The following is a 19,823-nucleotide window of genomic DNA, read 5'->3' as shown; positions in this document are numbered from 1 at the left end:
ATTGTCTTGTATTTTGTCTATTTCTGTTGATTATTTGGGTCAGCTTTTAGTAAGGAGACTTGAAATTCTTAGCATCATGCTCAGCTATCAACTGTCTTTCCAGCTCCTAAGTTCAGTGAAGGGGAAAAAAATAAAACTAATTCAAATCAAAAAATGTAATATTTCACAATCTTACATGACCAATGTACAAACAAATATGGAATTAACAGGTAACTTTCTGTCTTTCAGATAACCAAATCTCTGCATATTTGGTGTAAGCTCAAATTAAGCACCATAATAAGAACAAAAGAAAATGACGGAAGGAGTTTTGCTCATCAACGTTCAACATGATATTTGTGTAACATAATTGTAGCTCATTAAATAATAAATATTTGATTTAAAAAAACATATAAAGTCAGTATTTGTGATTTTGTGAGACATTTTGACTTTGTTTGAGTGGCCTCATACAAGTTCACGCAGCAAGTTTCTTGCGCTGCCTGTGTTTCATTTTGTGTATCAGACAGTGCATTGCAGATGATACATCCACGTGGATGGCACTTAGATGAATGTTTTCTCAGATTCCACCTGGCACACACATATTTTGATCTGTTCTTCTACTTTTGTGCCAAGCTGATGTATTACACAAAGCTTTCTTTGACTTCTGGATTTTACACAGAGCGTAGAGCTGCAGCTGTAGTCCCAATTTATCCATGACTGTCTCCATGCTCTTCTCCAAAGCTCTTCTTAGTTTATAGCTGAAAAATTGTATGACCTTTGGGCTGAGACTGAAGTGAAGGTTTTTTGATGGATTTTCAAAGTAGGAATGTTGGCTTCCTGCCATCCTGGGGATTTGTCAGGGAACCTCTGGGGAAAATGGAGAATCTATGAAGTAAACAGTTTGGCTGAAGGTGATAACTTACATTGATTTCACAAGAATAGATAAAAAAAGAGGCACAGTATCAAAGTTTTCATTGCCCTCTTCACAGGTTTATGATGCCTTTTATATGTACTGTCCATTTTCTCCTCTCTGTAGAAAATAATAACCAATTATAAAATTTTGTCACCTAAAGTATATTTTTAAGACAAAAACTATTATATTCCGTTTAGGAAAACGGGAACTGTAAGTGCACGTGATAATGTTATTTATGCCATGGTGTTTTCTTTCAGAACAGGGAAGATAAGGTTCCTGTGTACCATCATGGGACTGAGGTTTCTTTTACTTTTTTGGTTCCCTCAGTGAATTAATATGTACATCATATTCAATATGCTGTGTCTTCTCTTCCAGCAGCAGAAAAAAACTTATGATTAATTTATTTTTCCTTTGGTTGTGGAGAATCAATCGTGAATACTTTTGTTATTTAAACTTACTGGCAAATCCGTGCATATTTGGAACACAAAAAAAAAACACCATCAGGTGTTATAGGTGGTCAGGATTATTATTATTATTATTTCTTTCAGAAACTATAATGCACTGTATTATTTTTTCAGCCTCATTTTTCACTCTGCAGGAAGGTGGCAGTTGTAGTGACAGGTATCATCTCTGTTACCTAAGATTTGTGAGGTACAGAAACATTTTTCTTTACTGTGTTGAACTAAATTTGAACTAATTTTTTTTAAATGGAGACCTGCTGCTAATAGCAGAAAAAGCAGGTTGTGTGATACCAGATGAGGATGACTACCTGTCCAGCTGAGCTGTCCTTTCTTACTATCAGTTTGTTTTCCTGAGGGCAAAAGGCTAGCATCTTGTTATTCCAAAGTGTCTGTAAATGTGTTCAGAATAAGCGCTTCCAAGATCTGAAAGCCGAATGTTAAACCATGAATCAAGTGACTGGGATATTTGGGGGTGAATTTGGTCAATGACATTTTGTCACGTAAACCACTGAGTAACATAATTTTTGATTTTTGTCATCTTTAAAGAAAACTGCTATAGGGAACTATGTGACTTTTTTTTTAACCATTATCACCTAGAAGACTGAGCAGAAGGGAGAAAGAAAGCTGTTTTTCTATAATGTCCTGTATGCAACTGAACCACGAAGTATTGCAGGTTGATCATAGTACTCATTTTAGAATACTCACAATTTTGCCTACCAGAAAGTGCCTCTTCAGTATTGTCACGTACTGATGTTTAGAGACTGTATAAAATACACACATAAACACACATGCTGATCACTCCTCTATTAGTTTAATTTTCAGCTAGTTCTCACATCTCTGTGAAGAAATGTGGCTGCAGAAATATCTCTGTTTCTTACTCCTTTCCCTTCTTTCCCTTCTCTTGCCATTTTTATTTTTAAAAAATGTTTCATTGCCTTCTCTTTCCATTTCTCTTACAATTTTATTATGATGGTAAATATGCAATGTTATCAAGAAAAATCAGATATTAACCACACAATATCTGTCCATTCATCTAGCTCATTCTCTCCTTTCTTGTGCATTTGTCCTCTGCTTTTGGATAGCAAGAGTCAACTGCTCACTTTAACATGGCAGTATGGGAATGGAGTTCCCAGGGATTCCACCTGCATGTTCAGAAGCAAGTACTGGAGCGGGGCTGCATTCATTGCTAGCAGCTACATTCTTGACTTACATTTCCTCCAGAATCAGAATTACCTCAACCTCCAAGCTAGCCTAAGCCAAGATTTCTTATTCTTGAACTCCTGGAATTTATTTTCAAGCATTTTATGTCTCATAGTTTTTATTGCTTTGGGAAAATATTACTAAGGGTTTGAGGGTTTGGTTTGTTTTTTTTTTCATTTTTAACTTTTGAATTTGTATTCTCATCACTGCAGTGAAATTAGCAACACAGAGCTTGCAACTATTTTCAGAAACTGAAATTATCCATTTTCCATTGCAGAATATGTGATCCAAGAGACCGTAAAATTTCAGTCTGGTATGTGACATTTGTGAGCACATCAGTGCAAATGTCACAGCAGTGCACTGGACAGCTCCACACCAACTCTGAACTATTTCTAGGTTTATAATAGTCATGGCTAATAGCAGCACATATGTACCTCATGTCTTTTTATGTCTCAGTATGGAAAGGTCGTGACCTCCCTCCTAATATCTAATTGCCTGAAGGAACAACAAGCAAATTAGCATGTGTCCAATTTGCTGTTTTTCATCAGAATCTTCACAATACCCTCAGATTACAGCTGCACCTTGTACCAGTCTTTTACTCTTGACATCGAACAACCATGAACAGCACTGACCTGTCTGAACTCACTATGTCCAGTCATGTCTGGCTAGAAACTGGTATGCATGAAACTACAAACCCACTTGTCTCAGCACATATGTTCATAAAAACAAAATGGTTGCAATAAGTCTTCTTCCGTCTATGACAATCCAATACATTGAATGTCTCTTTAATGTTTTTTCAAGAACTGGGACTTCACAAAATGGATATCTGAAATGCTTGAATATCTTTAGATCTTGAGAAGAGGAATTTGTATAACAAAACTTCTTGTGGCTTTTTGTGGGACAAGCCAAAAAATCAGAAAAACAGCATTAAAAAGATGATATCAAGGAAAGATCTGGCAGCTGTACTACTGAGAGCCATGTTGTCATGAGATGCACCATAAAGAGCAATGTTGATGCAAACTTCTCTAATACTAAAGATCATCAGGAGGCGTCTTTTCAAACACCACAGCAGAGGCTGCAGCTGGAATATAAAGAAACCCACTGAAATAGCAGTCAAGTCTCAAAATTCCCTTAAGTGACAAAATGTAACCAGAACAGTGACAACCTCTGCAGATCAACTCTTTGGCATTAATGTTGACAACCAAAGAAAACTACTCCAGCGCTACTTTCCATCACTTCACCTGTTTCTATCTGTTACAGCCTATCGGCCTACAGCTAGCATTAAGGGTATCTATCACTGGAGGAGCCCAACCAACATCTGTCACTAGAGTTCATTCTTCCCACCTTAAAAAAAGGGTCATTCTGCACTTGGAGACCTCCATGGCTCTTTTCCATTTCCTACACAGGACTCTGCACTTTCATAGTTAGTGCATCCAGCTCTTCAAGGAACACGAGGGGTTTCATCCCTATCAGTTAATGGTTATGAAGTGAAAAGTCTCTTTTTCTAGCTGCTGGAGCCCATCAAGCCACAATATAAGCTCTGTCTTTATCTTCTTTTCACAAACATAGGGCAGATTTTTAAGAAAAACCATCTGAGATATGTAAAACAGCAGCATGTAGCAGTGCATCAAACTGACAAAAATTATACCCTCAGCATGACACCCATTGCAGATGTGAAGATAAGAATTGATGTATTCCAGTCAGGTTTGGCTGAAGGCTATGCCATTCCTTTCTCCAGAAAGGGTGCAATGGTGGGAGGAAGGGTAGAGGAAGTTTCACCTGCAGATGTCCGTGCTTGCACATAAAGGAAGAAAGAGTCCTTACATCTTCGGTGATGTGGTTCTTCCTAGTGTGGATCCCACGTCCAGCTTTCAGCTCTGATGCTCAGTGCTTGCTGTCACAAGCTTTGAGCTGTGAAAGTATTAAAGGCCACTCTTGGTGCCTCCGGGTCTTATGCCATTGCACAGAGACCTGAGAGTAGTCACCAGCCACATGTTTCAGTTCCACTCGTGACTCTGATTCACAGCTACTCAATTTTTACTTCAGGCCTGTTCTTTTATAATAAGAGTCCTCATAACAGCATTCAATCATTGGTTAGAATGTCTGGAAAGTTAATAATGTATGAAAAGTTTGCAGCAGCCACACAAAATGTTACCTTCATAGTCTTTCAAATATGAGAAGTAACTACAGTCTTTCAGTCCTACCAGCAAACTAAGCTTCAGCTACATTGCCAAATCAGAGGGAGCAGTGGAGTCAGCTTTGCAAGGAAAATCCTTTGCTTTTCATTTGGGTTTTTTTGGGATGGGGTCGGAAATAAATTTTTACAAGACTGTATATCGTCCTCCTTCTCTTTAGAATACTTCCAGTTTCAAACTTGTAGCTCAGTTTTGTCTGTGCATTTGAGTAGTAGGACATTGGAGAAGAAAGTGGCAGCAGTGACAGCAGTCATGTATTTGAGACTATCTTGGCCAGACCTCTTCAGTATAACTGCATATTACTTTTTGCATAACTTGTTAGTCACTTATGCTTATCACTTTATGCTTGAATAATTTCATGATAAAGCAAAATGAGTCTAGGATTAATAATCCACATTGTCCAACTGAAGTGAAAGAGCTGAAATGTTTCTTAATCTCAGTATTTACAGCTGCTGTTTGTTGCAGGTTCCATAAGGCCATCTATAACCTGAAATTTATTATTGAATGCTAGCTTTATATGAAATGATTTTGTTGATGCATATAAGAAGTGCACAAGATTGTTAGAAACATGATGTGGAGCCTGCTACCATTAATAAATGAATACCAAAGAGATGTATGCACACCAAAGCAAAGATGATGACCATTCAGTGGGAGGAAAAGCCTGCACATGCTTTTAAAGACTTTGGTGTGTGGGAAACAGGCTTTGTATGATGTACTTAATGAAGAATTCACTTTGAGGCCAAAGAGGTATGTTTGGTAAACCTGCTTTTTCTCTCTCTGCAGCTCAGAACACTGGAATCTCAACTTTGTACAGGAATTCATATGGTGCGCCTGCTGAAGATATCAAACATAACCAGGTAAGTAGAGAGACTAAAATGTTACTGCTCCAGATGGCAAAACACCAGTGCAACATTGTATATGGAAATGGGAAAAATTTTAAAACACCACAGATAAACAGATTGCTTCATGTAGAATTTTACTCCTGTGTCCAAATCAAACACCTGTGTTTGAATATGGGAACTGAAATGAGGTCCTGAAGGTCATTTACTCCTTGACAGCAGTTCTAGAAATAGAAACTAGAAACTAGAGTAGTTACACTCCTTGGTGCAGTTGGGCCAAAACTTGTAACATCACTTGTGGGACTGCTTAAAGTTGTGAACTTAGGCAGCCTTTTTCAATCCCTTCAGAGAGTGCAATACAGATATTTTTTCTGAATAAATATTAAGGAGTTTGGGTCATAGCAGTGCAACTGTTCCTGCCATCCTGAGGGAACATTACTAACATGTGCAGAGCAGCAGGATCCACAAAGTGTTCTCACATCAGTGTCTGAGCATCGGTATTCCCAGGGATAACCATCTGAGGAATGACAGGCTACCTCATTTTGCAGCCACAAAGCCTGTCCCAACTTGGAGAGGTGGCATGAAGCAGGGGATAGTCTTCTAGGATAGTAAGCATGTGTTTATACATTTCAGATTTCAATGAAGTCTCAGCTATTAAATCAGAGATTCACTAGGGATGTCTGAAAAAAAAGTATGGCAACCTTGGGTTAGAGGATGGTCTGAGATTTATTTTTCTGCTTATCAGAAATATTCGAGCTTCAAGGTACCAACAACACAGTATTGTCAATATGAAGTGTTGAGGAGGTGTTAAGAAGATGCTTCTGCTTAACAGTAGCAGAAGAATCCATTTCAGGATACATTTCTCATGTCAGTGTCCTGGAGACTGTAAATGGTTTTTAAGGATATGGTGTCACCTCTTCCCCTAAATCTCACTTCAGTCAAAGGCAGCTACAAAATGTTTAGCATCTCTGGAGTGTAAATTGATTACATTCAAATTCTTCAAGGCTGAGTTTTGGTCACCAATATTTGCATTATACAGCTGCAAGTCACACAGAGATTGTAGTTAAAAAAGTGACGTATAAGCCATGCTGCATGAACTACTTTTGACATAAACCAGCATCTTTTGCAGCAATAATATTAAACAATAAATATATTTGATAATAACAATGCTATTAAATAAATGTAAAGAAGTAAAATGACAAGGCAGAGCTGTGGAATTAATTCACTGTTAAAGCAGTGCTTTGAGCAGAAGTTAAGGTTTAGCATGAGAAACATAAATGAGATTTACTCCTTCCATCCTGTTGCCTACAACAAGGTGTATCTAACAAGCTGTGGGTATTGCTACCTTTCAGGTTTCAACACAGCCAGTTCCACAGGAGCCCAGCAGAAAAGATTATGAACCATATCAGTCATTTCAGAATTCAACAAGAAACTATGACGAGTCCTTCTTTGAGGACCAAGTGCATCATCGTCCACCTGCAAGCGAATACAACATGCACCTGGGACTAAAGTCAACTGGCAACTACGTCGACTTCTACTCAGCTGCTCGTCCCTATAGTGAACTTAACTATGAAACAAGCCACTATCCAGCCTCTCCCGACTCCTGGGTTTGAGACTTGGGCAGATACAAAAGCTCCAGGAACTGTGCATGTGCATGCATACCACGAGACATTTTTTTTCCTGCAAATTTAGTTTGTTAAAGCCTGTTCCATAGGAAGGCACAGATAACCAGTATGGAAAAAATTAAGAGATTTTTTTTAGAAGGCTAAAAGATATGAAAGCTAAACCTGGGAGTAATTAGAAAGAAATATATATATACATATATATATTTTACAGTGTGGGGCAACTTTACTGTTGGCCTGTAGAGTCTAAAGTTCAGTGCTGTATATTGAACGTGGCTGAAGGAAGGAGGAAGAACATGACAGTGGATCTGGGTCAAGAGTTAAGCACAAGTTACTGAGCAGCGTACATACTTTATGGGGAACAGCTTCTCACACCTTGTTTAATATCCTCATTCATTGTGAATCTAGGCTTCAAGTTGCATTTGGGGTTTCCTCTGTACAGCAAGATGTTTCTTGCCTTTTGTTAATGCATTGTTGTAAAGTATTTGATGTACATTACAGATAAAAAAAAAAGGTGCATTGTGTATATTACACCAATGCCACAGTGTTTCTTCATCTATGGTTCTAAATATTGCTTCAATTTCAAATTTTGAAAGATGTATGAATTTCCAGTTTTTTGTTTTCTTTTCCCCGGTGCGTTTTAACAAAAAAAAAAAAATCAAAAAAATTTCAAAAAAACAAAAAGGAATATTTAGCAGTATTGTTTGTTCTGATATGTGACTTTGTTTGTGGCAACTCAAAAAAAAGGCATTCAGCAGTTTCTGACAATTAACATTCATCATTCCACACTCCTTGTCAACAAAGTGCTTTTTCACTGCCTAAAATTTTAGATGTAGATATTTGAAATAGATTTTTTTCATTTATACCAGTTTTCTTTATGATGATACAGTGTTAAAAGAAAATAAATTACAATTGATCTGTCATCCATATTTGCTAAGAATGTCTATTTCCAAGAACCTACCATACAAATACACATTCTTACTCGTGTGTGTCCATGTATGCATAGTGTTCCGTGTGCGTGTGTTTGAGTGTGTGTGTTTGTGTGGCATAAGACTTCTTTTCATCCAATGTTCTCCTTGTTAAGCTTCAATTTTTGTTTGATTTTCAGTTCTTTTAAACAGTGGAAACTCCAGTATGTGCTTTCTCTTACTCACTTCCGTAACCATCAATAGCAATTCAACATTGCTAGGCCACATGCTCACAAAAGAAGGGGTAGCTGATTTTTTATCACCAACTCCATCACCCTTAGGTGCCATTTCCTTTAAAATAACATCTTTTGATCTCCTCTTAAGTAAATTTCATTACTCTCCAGCCACCAACCAGTAAGTGCTCAAGGAAGGCAGTTTGATCTTGCCATCTCCCTGAGGGAATGAAAAACTAAGACCCATCAGACTTTAATCTGGACTCTCCAAACTCTTTAGACTACAGAAGGGTCCAATTCTTGAACCATTAGGACAATCATTTATTTTAACCCATACCAAAAATAAAACCCAACACCCAGAACACATTCCTCAAATATGATAATAAAGACCATTTCTGTGCATTTAAAGTGAAATTCTAAAAAATGTAAGGGACAGTTTTGGGGTTTTTTTTTAAATTTTAAAAGTAAACAACAGCTACATAGGCTAGGAGGCCAGAAGAGCTGGCATATTTATCTTAGCTCTTGTAATGCTGGAAGGAAAAAAAAAAAGAAGCATTTCTTCATTTCTGTGATTCAGGCAACAAACAGTTCAGCATACAGTTTTCAGAGCATAAGACCCACCACTAATGGAGTAGTTGTAAATTGCTTAAATAAGGAATTTGTTTTAGGTTGCAAACATTTCTGTGGTTAGTCACTGTAATAGTTTTAACATCACCTGGCACACTTCTGGCTGTGCCCAGGGGGAGAAGTCTCTCACAAGTCATCACCTGCTCTATAGGACACAGCCCAAGTAGTTCATGCAGGCAGGTATTGTGATGTAGAATTGGTTTATTGGTAATCTAGGACTATAGTTTAATCTTTTGGGCAGCTTTTCCCAGTGTACGATATGTAACCTTTGCTCTTTGTAGTAAACAAGGGGAAAAAAAAATAGCATGCAAAAAAATTTTTAAAAAATTTCAGAAAGGGTGGGTGGGAGGGGCACAGTGGGCCAGATGTATAGTGAGGTAGATAAAAATACTATTCATAGTTTTGGACACAGGTTGTTTATATTTTATTTATTACATTGATTTTAATAAGTGACATTTGCAGTGCTCTTTTGAACAAAGCACATTTTCAGTATAAAAACTTTTTTTTAATAAAGAATGTCACTCACAGCTGGAAGTTCTTGACTGCCTGACAAACAGCAGGCTGGTGCAGCTCTCCAGGCACAGGCTTGCCAACAGGCCAAGGAGATGCATCGTTCTGTTTGAAGTTCTTAGGACAGGAGATTATTGTAAGTTGGATATATTTCCATTCTTCAAATACTGAAATGCCCACATTGCCCTCTTTCAGCTCCTCTTAGGAATTACTTGGAGTCAAATGTTGACCATTGCACAAGTGAGAGATTCTGGATTGATGACGTGGCATAAAATACCTTTTGTCTATACTTTGTGTTGGTTTGTTTCCATTTTTCTGTAGTGGCAAGTGCTCCGACTGATAACGTTCACTCTTGCTGTACTGGGTTTTGAGAAGGTGTTGAATTCCCTGGCTTCTTTTCCAGGTTTGGAAATACAACACTGCCGCCATACTGAGCAAGATATATATGATGCATTCTTTTTAATACTGAGGAAAGTATCATTACCTATTGCTGTTCCCTTCATTCTTGTACTAGATCACACACAGAAATAGAGAAGAAACAAAACTGTTCAAAAAAAAAAATGTATAAAATGCAATTGATGTACTGTAAAATGTCGGATTTTTTTTTTTTTAACAAGCTTCATATTAGAATCTTGTTCAGCTGTGTAGAGCTATATAAATCTCACTGTTTTATTAAATGCTGTTTATGGTCTGGAAGGAATGGTTAACCTATCTCAAGATTTAACAAATTTGCACTAACATGAGCAATATTGATTTGAAAAAAAATAATATGAATTCAATATTTGAAAGATAAACTATGATTTTAAAGGTATATTAACACTGAAAGTACATTTTGACAAATAACATATTTAAGCCCAAAATATAAATGGTTATGTCAGATAACACAAAAGAACTATAACAATATAGATTGAGAAAAAAAAAAAGTGTTTCACTGTACATGTTGCTAACATGTACAAAGACAAACTCATATTGACGTATTTTCTATTAATAAATCCTACTGTATTGTGGAGAATTGCTGGTCATAGTGCAGTATGTTTAAACTCAGAAGTTGACTCCGTAGAAGCTGCCCAGCTTCACACAGCAAACAGATCCTTGTGATTTAAGTATTTTAAATATTAACCAGACACCTAACTTTCAGCTCTGAAGTCAGTCTCTGCCCCCTCCCTCTCCACAAGGCTGATGAGCACAAGCTGCTCTACATCAACCAGCCAAGGGGAAAGATATTTTTGAGAGCACCCAGTTCGCCCCTAATTATTTCTGCAAGGGTTCAGCTGCCACCACAGTAGAGAGAGTTTATCTACACCCCTAGAAAAATCCTGAAAACCTCAAGGCTGGTGCCAATGGATAGGAACATGCTGTAAAATATATGATCTTGGCCACAGGTTACATCGACCACAGCCAAGAAACAAAGAGCAAAACATTCATTTACTCGTGCATTGCTGGAAGACCCAGCACACAGTGCGTATAAAGGCTCGGGAATATTTGTTTCCCAGGTTCCACGAGCTTGCAGAAGCGTCTCGCCAGGAGACTTGCAACTCAAATCAGAAATGCTGACTTTTTTTTCTACCCTGGCACAGCACAGGCTGTGCACGCCAGTGCATGGCAAGGGAGGCTTTCTCATCTCCTCTGTCACTGTTACTCATCCTCTCCTGCCAGCAGACAGAAAGAGCCCTGAGTTTAGAGTTATTGCTTGTCTCATGAGTGGGAGAGATGGAGACAGCAATCTGAACCAGGGGGAGGAAACAGGAGGGCCTAAAAATACACCCAGAGCGTGTGCATGAAGACAGATGCTCACCCATAATTACTAACAGTGGAACTGACCCAACAAGAGATTTTATGCAGCAAGATCTTCAAGTCTGACCATCAAGTTAATGTAATGAACATTTAATAGTAGCAGTGTGATGCACGCAAAGCTTTATGCTAGAAAAGTGGGAGGGAGTGACAGAGAGAAGTCACAGGTCACCACTGGTCACTCCCAGCTTTGGCCAGCAGATGTTGGGCATGTGGGCAGAGACTGCTTACTGCTGTGAAGGAGAGGGATGACTCTTCAGGAATAACTTTAGGTCCAAGCCCTTCAGATTCAGTCAAAACAACATCAGCTAAAACAGAGGCCACTCTCTGCAAACCTGCCCCTTGCCCCACCATCCTCAAGGGCAGAGTGGGGTTCCCCCAGCAGACACATGGGGCACATGGGGGGCAATCCTATCAAGGGCTGGCTGGCAAAGGCTCTTTTCTCTCAGCTGGAAAATACCTGGAGCAGGTGTGTGTCTGACAGCTGCCAGAGCCAGGGCTGAGCTTGTTGAGCAGCTGCAGCCACTTTCAATTTGAAGTCCAGCGTTTTCCCTGGAGGACAGATGGGCACCAACATCTGCCAAAGAGCTGTGCAATCCTGGCTCTTGCCCAGGGACTAGACAGCTTCTAAATAGTGGCCTGAAGCCAGTTTCAGACATTTAGGCTGAAAGGGGGAGATTTGAGTTTTATCCCTAGGCAAGGGGGCTGAAGCCTGTGCTTGATACCTGTAAGGAGAGGAGCATCCCCACCTTCCAGGCTGTTCTGAAACGAGAGGAGAGGAGAGGAGAGGAGAGGAGAGGAGAGGAGAGGAGAGGAGAGGAGAGGAGAGGAGAGGAGAGGAGAGGAGAGGAGAGGAGAGGAGAGGAGAGGAGAGGAGAGGAGAGGAGAGGAGAGGAGAGGAGAGGAGAGGAGAGGAGAGGAGAGGAGAGGAGAGGAGAGGAGAGGAGAGGAGAGGAGAGGAGAGGAGAGGAGAGGAGAGGAGAGGAGAGGAGAGGAGAGGAGAGGAGAGGAGAGGAGAGGAGAGGAGAGGAGAGGAGAGGAGAGGAGAGGAGAGGAGAGGAGAGGAGAGGAGAGGAGAGGAGAGGAGAGGAGAGGAGAGGAGAGGAGAGGAGAGGAGAGGAGAGGAGAGGAGAGGAGAGGAGAGGAGAGGAGAGGAGAGGAGAGGAGAGGAGAGGAGAGGAGAGGAGAGGAGAGGAGAGCACTGCTCTAGAAGGACACCATGCCAATTCATTATTCTGAGACCCAATTCTCAGTCAAACTCGCTTTAGTATTTTTAACGCAATTTTAAAAGCAGTTTCCTTCATCTGTGAGCATTGCTACTGCTTTGCCAGAAGAAAGCACATGCTAAACTCTTGCAACCTGGAAATGTTTAGCTTACACCCAATTTCAAAGTCTGTGGAATTCCCTGGAAATATTTGCATCAGCTTCAGCAGGCCCAAGTGAGAACAGGTGAAGAATTGGTACAACCTTCTCAAAGGAGTACCCCCTCATCAAGGTCACTCTTGCCAGCATATCAAAGGCTGCAACCTCCTAATAGCTGACAGGAGGAAAAAGTTGTTTGCTAATACCCATCTGTCAGAATGTACTCTACAGCCTTTGTCTTTCTGTGCTTTTACTTTCACTGCTTTCAGAGAGTGACATAGATAAAAAGCACTCACAGTGACTGATAGTTGCAGTTAATTTCAGTAGTTAGATGAGTAGTTTCAAATGCTGAAATATCTTTCTTTTCCAAGCAGGTAAAATCTGAAACTTGCCACTAAACCTAGGAAAGCAAAATGGCAGTGGTTTGCTGATTCTTTTTTTTTTTTCCACAAATTCAATTAAAATAGTAACTCTGGCTATGGGGGCCGAATTTTACAAAATTTATTTATTTTACATTAATGTTACATAGGCAGAAAATGTTGATAGCTAAACATCAAGACAGCAACTTGTTTAATAACATCAAGTCTGAAGAGAAAATTTATGCCATGGAATTCAGACTACTGTGTGCAGGCAATATCAATCATTACCTCTGTCATCAAGGAGAGAGAGAGACAAAAAAGCCTCTTCCACCATTTGAAGCTTAACACCTTCTTTAGCAAATACAAGTCCATTTTGAAAAAGACTTCTACCATTTCCTTCAGAAAAGCAGCACCAAGAACAAACAAACAAAAAACCACTGCCCCAAAACCTCTCTAGCTTTTCCCTTAGCTACTCTGGGTTTGAGTTTTGTCTTGGGGTGGCAGGAAGGGAGGAGAATTTGCACTATATGCAATATTTGAACAATATGTTGTGTTGCTGTTGTTTCTGCCTAAGGTCTGTGGATGTGGGCAAGAGCACCACCCACTGTAGTGCTGTAGCAGCATTAAGCAAATCAAAATATGCCAAATAGCAGCTGCATCGCCAAATGTGACAGCCACCACTTCCAATACCCTGGCTACCACTGCAGGCTTGTCATCATGGGAAGGAAAAAAGAGAGTGTCAGCCTCCTGTTCCACAGAGGCAGCAGCACGCAGCCAGAGTGGAAGGAGTGAGCTGTGCAAAGCTGCTGGGAACAGACGGGCTGCCTGTGGCTGTCCTGCCTCTGGGCTGAGCGGGACACGCTGGAACAGCGCGTGGGGCAGCCCACAGCCTGTGGCAGCGCCAGGGGCAGGAGGATGTGGGGCTCAAGGGCGGGCACTGAGGGCAAAACTGGGCAGAAGCGTCCTAGACCTCAGCAGGGCACAAATGCTGGGGCCAAGGAGCTGCTGCTGGCCTGAGAGTGCTGAGGGTGCTGCAGCTTCAGGAGGCTCAGAGCTGACCAGGCACTGCTGCCTGACTCTGCTCCTGCAGCGCAACCAAGGATCTTCCTGTCCAGACTTTTGTTTTACTTCCAGTTAGAATGGTTTAAGAGGTAACCTCTTTGGATTTTTTTCTTTTTTCTTCTGGTCCTTTTTCTAGCAATGCAACGCTTCCTAAAATCATTGAATGGTTGAAGGGACCTTAAAGATCATTTAGTCCAAATTCCCTCTCATGGGCAGGTACACTCTGCCACTAGACCAGGTTTCTCAGAGCCCCATCCAGCCTGGCCTTAAACACTTCTGGGGATGGCACATCCACAACTTCTCTGGGCAACCTGTTCCAGTGTCTCACCACTCTCACAGTGAAGAATTTCTTCCTAACATCTAATCTAACTCCTGTCCTTCAGTGTAACACCACTCCACTGGTCCCATCACTATCTGCCTTTAGTCAGAATGGTTTAAGAGCTTACCTTTTGGGTTTGTTTTGTGCTCTTCAGTTTCTTTGCAATAACGAAGCAGTTGTTACAGTCCACTCCGGTTGCCAAAACCCCGGTGCAGAGCCAATGCTTGCATGTCAGCAGCTCAATCTGCTCTCGCTCTCACAGTTTATCTGTAATGCAGTGAAAAAAAAACCCATCGCAGTTCCTGGATTATATGTTCTGAACAAGACAAAGGGCTGTTCAAGTATGCCTGGCTTGCTGGTGCATTAAAGCCTGGGCACAGCTCCCAGCCCAGAGTGCGGCGCTGGCCGGGCACACGGCACGGGGATGTTGGGCAGGGCGCTGCAGACTGCCCAAAGTGGGGACAGCCTGGCCCAGGGGGGACACCCTGACCCAGTGGGGACACCCTGGTTCAGTGGGGACACCCTGGCCCAGTGGGGACACCCTGGCCCAGGGGGGACACCCTGGCCCAGTGGGGACACCCTGGTTCAGTGGGGACACCCTGGCCCAGTGGGGACACCCTGACCACGGCGTGCCCCACAGTCCCCACCGAGGAGAAAAGCACATGGAGCCCTCTGTAGGGGCTTTTTAAGTTATCCAGAGGGAAATGTAAAGTTGGGAACCAGACACCAAGCGATTTAACACTACAGTTGTTTACCATGTAAAGTGTGAGCTGTCCTTCCCACTGCTAAGGTCTGCAGTTTGGGGGGTTTGGCTTCTTTTTTGCTTTTATTAATATGGTTAAGGCCCTAGCATTTTTGATTCAGCCTTCTGTGGAATATGTTTTGAATAAGCAAAAAGAAAAGTGGCATTAATAAATACAATTGAAAAAAAGCTGGAGACAAGTTGGTTCAGTTTCCTAAAATTCAATGGAGACAAGTTGGTTTGGTTTCCTAAAATTCAATATATATGTGTAGTTTAAGATAATGGTTTGGTTCAAGAACACTGTGAAGTAAATGCAAATTATGTAATACTCTAATAGACTGTGAAATTCCAGGTCTATCAGCAGTGTGTCCTATACATAGCTAATTAATGACTGCTCAAATCAGCAAAATTAAGGTTAAGATGTTAAAAGACAGGAAGATTGTGTAGCTGCTTCATAAAGTGACAGATGATGACTGTCATGCATCTTGTCTCTGACATGCCAGAGTTTAAGTATGATGTTTGTCTGCTGTATTAACTTTAATTTTGAAAGTAAAACTAGTTTTATAAACCAGAACACCTTCAGTCACAACTAAGCCTGACCTGCTGGACTGAGGGACGTAAAAAGTGGGAAATGAACTTTTACTGTGTTTCCAATACCATGTCCAGAGACCATGAATTATCCCAGAAAAACTGGGACTCTTTTACTTCCAGGGATTTACTCTGTTCCTTGCTGCTGGCACTTACTGCCTCTCACAAGACCATCTGTCAAGGCACTGTTGGAACCCCAGTGAAAGGCCAACAACATTTTCCTGAAATCTCAGCAGAGCAGTAGGCGCTTGGGAAGGAAATCAGCAGCTTTGCATCTTGTCACAACTGAATTCCTGATCCTTGCTCCGAGACCTTTGTGCACCCCACACAGGGCTAGAAGAGCAGAAAGGAGATGTGACTGCCCCAGCCTATTTGAAATACATCACCACATGGGACTGGGACCATCTAAAACTGTCTAATGGCCCCATAGCTCTTTTTTTTTTGGTGTGGGTACTCCAATGGCAAAGGGTCCCCCATGGGAAAGGGAGAAATCCTGTTTATTGCATGCAGAAAAACTTCAGCCTAATTTTCTTCCCCTCAGCACCTCTAAGGGTGCTAATAAAACACTGAAGCCAGTGTTTTATTAGCAACCTCATTAAATGTACCCACTGCTCCCCTTACTGACACCCACATCCTTGCAGATTGCCTCGTTCCTGTGCCTGGTCCAACAGCAAGATATGGAATAGTGCCACTGGGAAGTGAAGTGAACTGAGGCTCAAAAAGTCAAAGCAGTTTGATGTAATGGAGGATACCCACAGGATCCTGAGATGGTTTAAAGTGTCCCCTGACAAAAGAGGTCCCCTCAGCACAGAAAGGGAGGAAAGGCAACGTGCCTGCAGAGGAGCACTGGGTCTGCCAGGTCCCTGCACAGCTGCCTGCCAAGCTGGACACAGTTTGCTGCACATGCATTTCAAGGCCTTTGCTCAGGACAGGAGGCACCAGCCACTCTTCCCCAGAGGAGATGGGACTGCCAAGGGTTTTGCTGCAGCTTGTCCTCTGGCACAGTTTGAGCAGCCACAGCAGGACAGCAGCAGAGCTTGTCCCAGGCATGGGTGGCACTGGCAGAGGTACAAGGTCTGCAAGCTTGTCAAATGAAAATTATATTAATGGCAATCATGCATTTGTACAGTTACAGTAAATTCTGATCTTTATAACAATAACAGAATTTTTTAAGCCTTGTCTGGATTTGTCTGGGTTTTAACTCATTTTAGCGGTATGTGGAAAAATTATCCTAAAATTATCCTAGAAACTTTTGTAGCAGCAGCTCTGCGATCCATCTTTGTTTGGCTGTCTCAGTATTTGTATGTCTTAGCTGAGGTTTTGCTTAGCCTTGCACAATTGTGTGGTGTCAGCAGTCAGCAGGAGCAAAAATACTCATCCAAACACTGGAGGGATAAAGTATTACTAATTAAACAGTTGCAGATTTAAGGCATGAACAGCATGTGATGAGTGAGGAAAGGAGGACATGAGCTGCATCCAAGGCCAAGCTAATACCACTTAAAGAGCACAGGTCTGCCCACAAACCAAGGAACGTGTAACAGGAACTGGATGTTATCTGGTTAGCAGCAGATATGTAAAGGAGATGCTGCATTTTCCCCTCAGTGCAGGGGTACCAGAGGAGGAGGCTCTGGGCAGAAGGAGCTCTAGTCTGACATTTCTCAAGCCTGGAAAGCTTAGACAAGGAAAATGAGCTTAGGTCTGAACATGTGTCTGTTCTTCACATGTGTGAGATCATGCTAAAACTACATCAAAAATCAGGAAGTGTTGCCAAGTTGTTGGTGTGCAGCACCAAGTATCCAAGACCTGTAAATCAGTGTAGCATCCATGTCTGTCCCAGCATGAAAATCAGAAGGGGAGTTACTTTTTCTAGCACATTTGCAACTGTGAATTTATGGGTGAGGACCTCAAAAATTATTCTAATAAGGTACTGCTTCAGTCAGTTCTCAGCTGTCTAAGCCACAGAACTGCTCAATTCTGGTTTTGTTTCATTTTGCTGGAAAAGAAAAATTCCTTTGGACAAATCAAAAAATCAAAAGCTTTCAGGAGAGGAAAATGCCCGATGGCATTCCTGCCTGCTGGAAAATGATGGGAGAGGACTCATAGTGTGTGGAACAAAAGTCCTGTTGAAGTCTGTTGAAGACTAATTACAGCAGAGAGGATCTCCACAAGACAATTAAAATGTTGTACTTGATCAGGTGGTGATTTTGCTATATCCAACCTTTCTTCTGGAGCTCAGTTTTCTAAAAGCAGAATGGAAAATCCTTTTCCCATGTCCTCATGACTCTGATTAGGACAGATGCTTTAAAATATAGACAGAATTCAGTGTAGATAGAAGAAATCAAATACTGTTGTTCTCACCTGTGTTCTTTATGCTGCTATTATTGTCTCCTGAAAGGATGATGAATGTTCTTTTTATGTGCTTGATAATTGATTTGCATTATTATTGAATTTCCTTAATGTTGATAGAGCTAAGAAGAACAACATGGATTATATTGATCTTTCTGGAAACAGACTATTTATCTGCAATTTCTATTAATTCACTGAAGCCTTCCAGTGATAATCAAATAATGCATAACTGGCTTTCTACCGCTTTCAGGAGGCATCAAGAACGAAGAGTGATCAAGTCATTGAGTTCAACAGGCGTTGGAGTTTTGTCCTTTATAGCACCGACTGAAGGATCTTCATAAAAGCATAAATGAGATCCTAACACTGGATTTACATCAGAGGGTGCCTAGAGCTTTTTGTCCTGAGTCAAGATTAGTTCCAGAATTCCCGTACTCATCCAATCAAAGTCAATAAACATTTTATGTTGCAGAGAACATCTCTTGTTTTAGACTTCACAGATGTGATGTAGGCTGGAGGAAAGAGAAGTTCTGCATAAGGACAAACATACATTTTAGCTGAGCTTTCCATCTAGATTTGTGCTTTCTGAAAAACACATGCACTTGTTGAAGAGGGTTTCATACATTTCAGTTAGTCAATATTACTTTTCAGTCCTGAAGGGAAACTGCACTCCTTAGAAAAATCCCTTCTTGTATGGGTTTGCATAGCAAACCATGAAGAATCTGTATGACCATATTGCATGACAGGCTTCAAATCTTACAGCTCACAATCATTTTATAGTGATGTAACCAAATTAAATTGCACTTGCCTAATCCAACACCTGTTAGCGTAAGAAGACTTCTTTTGCTAAGATATTTTCCAGATGGATTCCTGAAGTGTGTGTATGAGGGCAGGTTGTTTTAGGATGTTGATTAGAGCTTGAATGTCCATTATGTCCAATAAAACAAGAAAGAGAAGCCTGCAGCATTTGTCAAAATGACAGCTCCGTTTCCTCGTATCATCTCTTCCACTAATTAGCTCCCATTTTTTGCTTATATCTTACACAAGAATAATTTCTTTTTCATGAGACAACAATTTTCCCCTTATCTGTTCTAAAGGGTTAAGTAGCTTTTTCATCACTCTTAGGAACACAACTGCAACCTTGAGTCTTCCATGAAAGTCTTTCTTTCCTTCAAGGGCATGCTGACTACATTCATCTAATTTTGCTGCTCTGATTTGCATATTAAAGAATTGTTTCTTCTTGCAGAAAAACAGTGTGAGCAAAATCCATGGCTTTTGATGCCAACTGTAAGCTAGATTAACGTTAGAGAAAATAATTACAGAATCCAAAATAATATCTAACACACTAGAGAACTAACAAGGCAGTAGCTAGTCACAGGGTTAACAGCTTGAAGAGAGAGCTCTGCTTCAAAAGGCTTTTATCTGCCAACAGATGTCTGTGAAAGAAAATCATCACGAGAATGCCACGCTGTATCTGTAGAGCAGAGCTGGGAGGGCGTGGATTACCCACACACAAAACCACATCCCAAAACAAACAAGAATCCCACAGCCAATACTTGGTGGCAGTATGCAGAACAAATTGAGGATTTGGTACGTGCTGGGGACTCTTCGTTTGCAAAGTCCAGCTTTCACAACCAGCTTGCAGCCCCTTTTGTCCAGTCATAAAAGTGCTAGAGTAGGCAATGTGATGTCAGTGTTAAGAAGAATTTAACATCCAGCCTGAATGATGGCCATAATTAGATCAGTGTGATCATAACCTTGGGCACCGAAGGT

The 19,823-nt window shown here is 40.9% G+C and overlaps 1 protein-coding gene across 2 annotated transcripts in view; it reads left to right on the top strand.

The window, feature by feature from the left end:
* CTNND2 (catenin delta 2) overlaps positions 1 to 7,197 on the top strand; it is a gene marked incomplete at both ends in the record, with an annotated part of 515,683 nt that extends 508,486 nt beyond the window's left edge. For both annotated transcript variants that reach the window (XM_084219011.1, XM_084219012.1), the window contains 2 exons: positions 5,529 to 5,602; positions 6,937 to 7,197. In XM_084219011.1, the coding sequence (XP_084075137.1) occupies positions 5,529 to 5,602; positions 6,937 to 7,197 (335 nt within the window). The remainder of the gene's footprint in view (positions 1 to 5,528; positions 5,603 to 6,936) is intronic.
* Positions 7,198 to 19,823: the final 12,626 nt, after the last annotated feature.

Source organism: Fringilla coelebs, assembly GCF_963513975.1.
Source record: "Fringilla coelebs genome assembly, chromosome: 1".
Taxonomy (NCBI): domain Eukaryota; kingdom Metazoa; phylum Chordata; class Aves; order Passeriformes; family Fringillidae; genus Fringilla; species Fringilla coelebs.
Note: the sequence above shows the minus strand (reverse complement) of the source record. Positions and strands in the feature narration are given on the sequence as shown.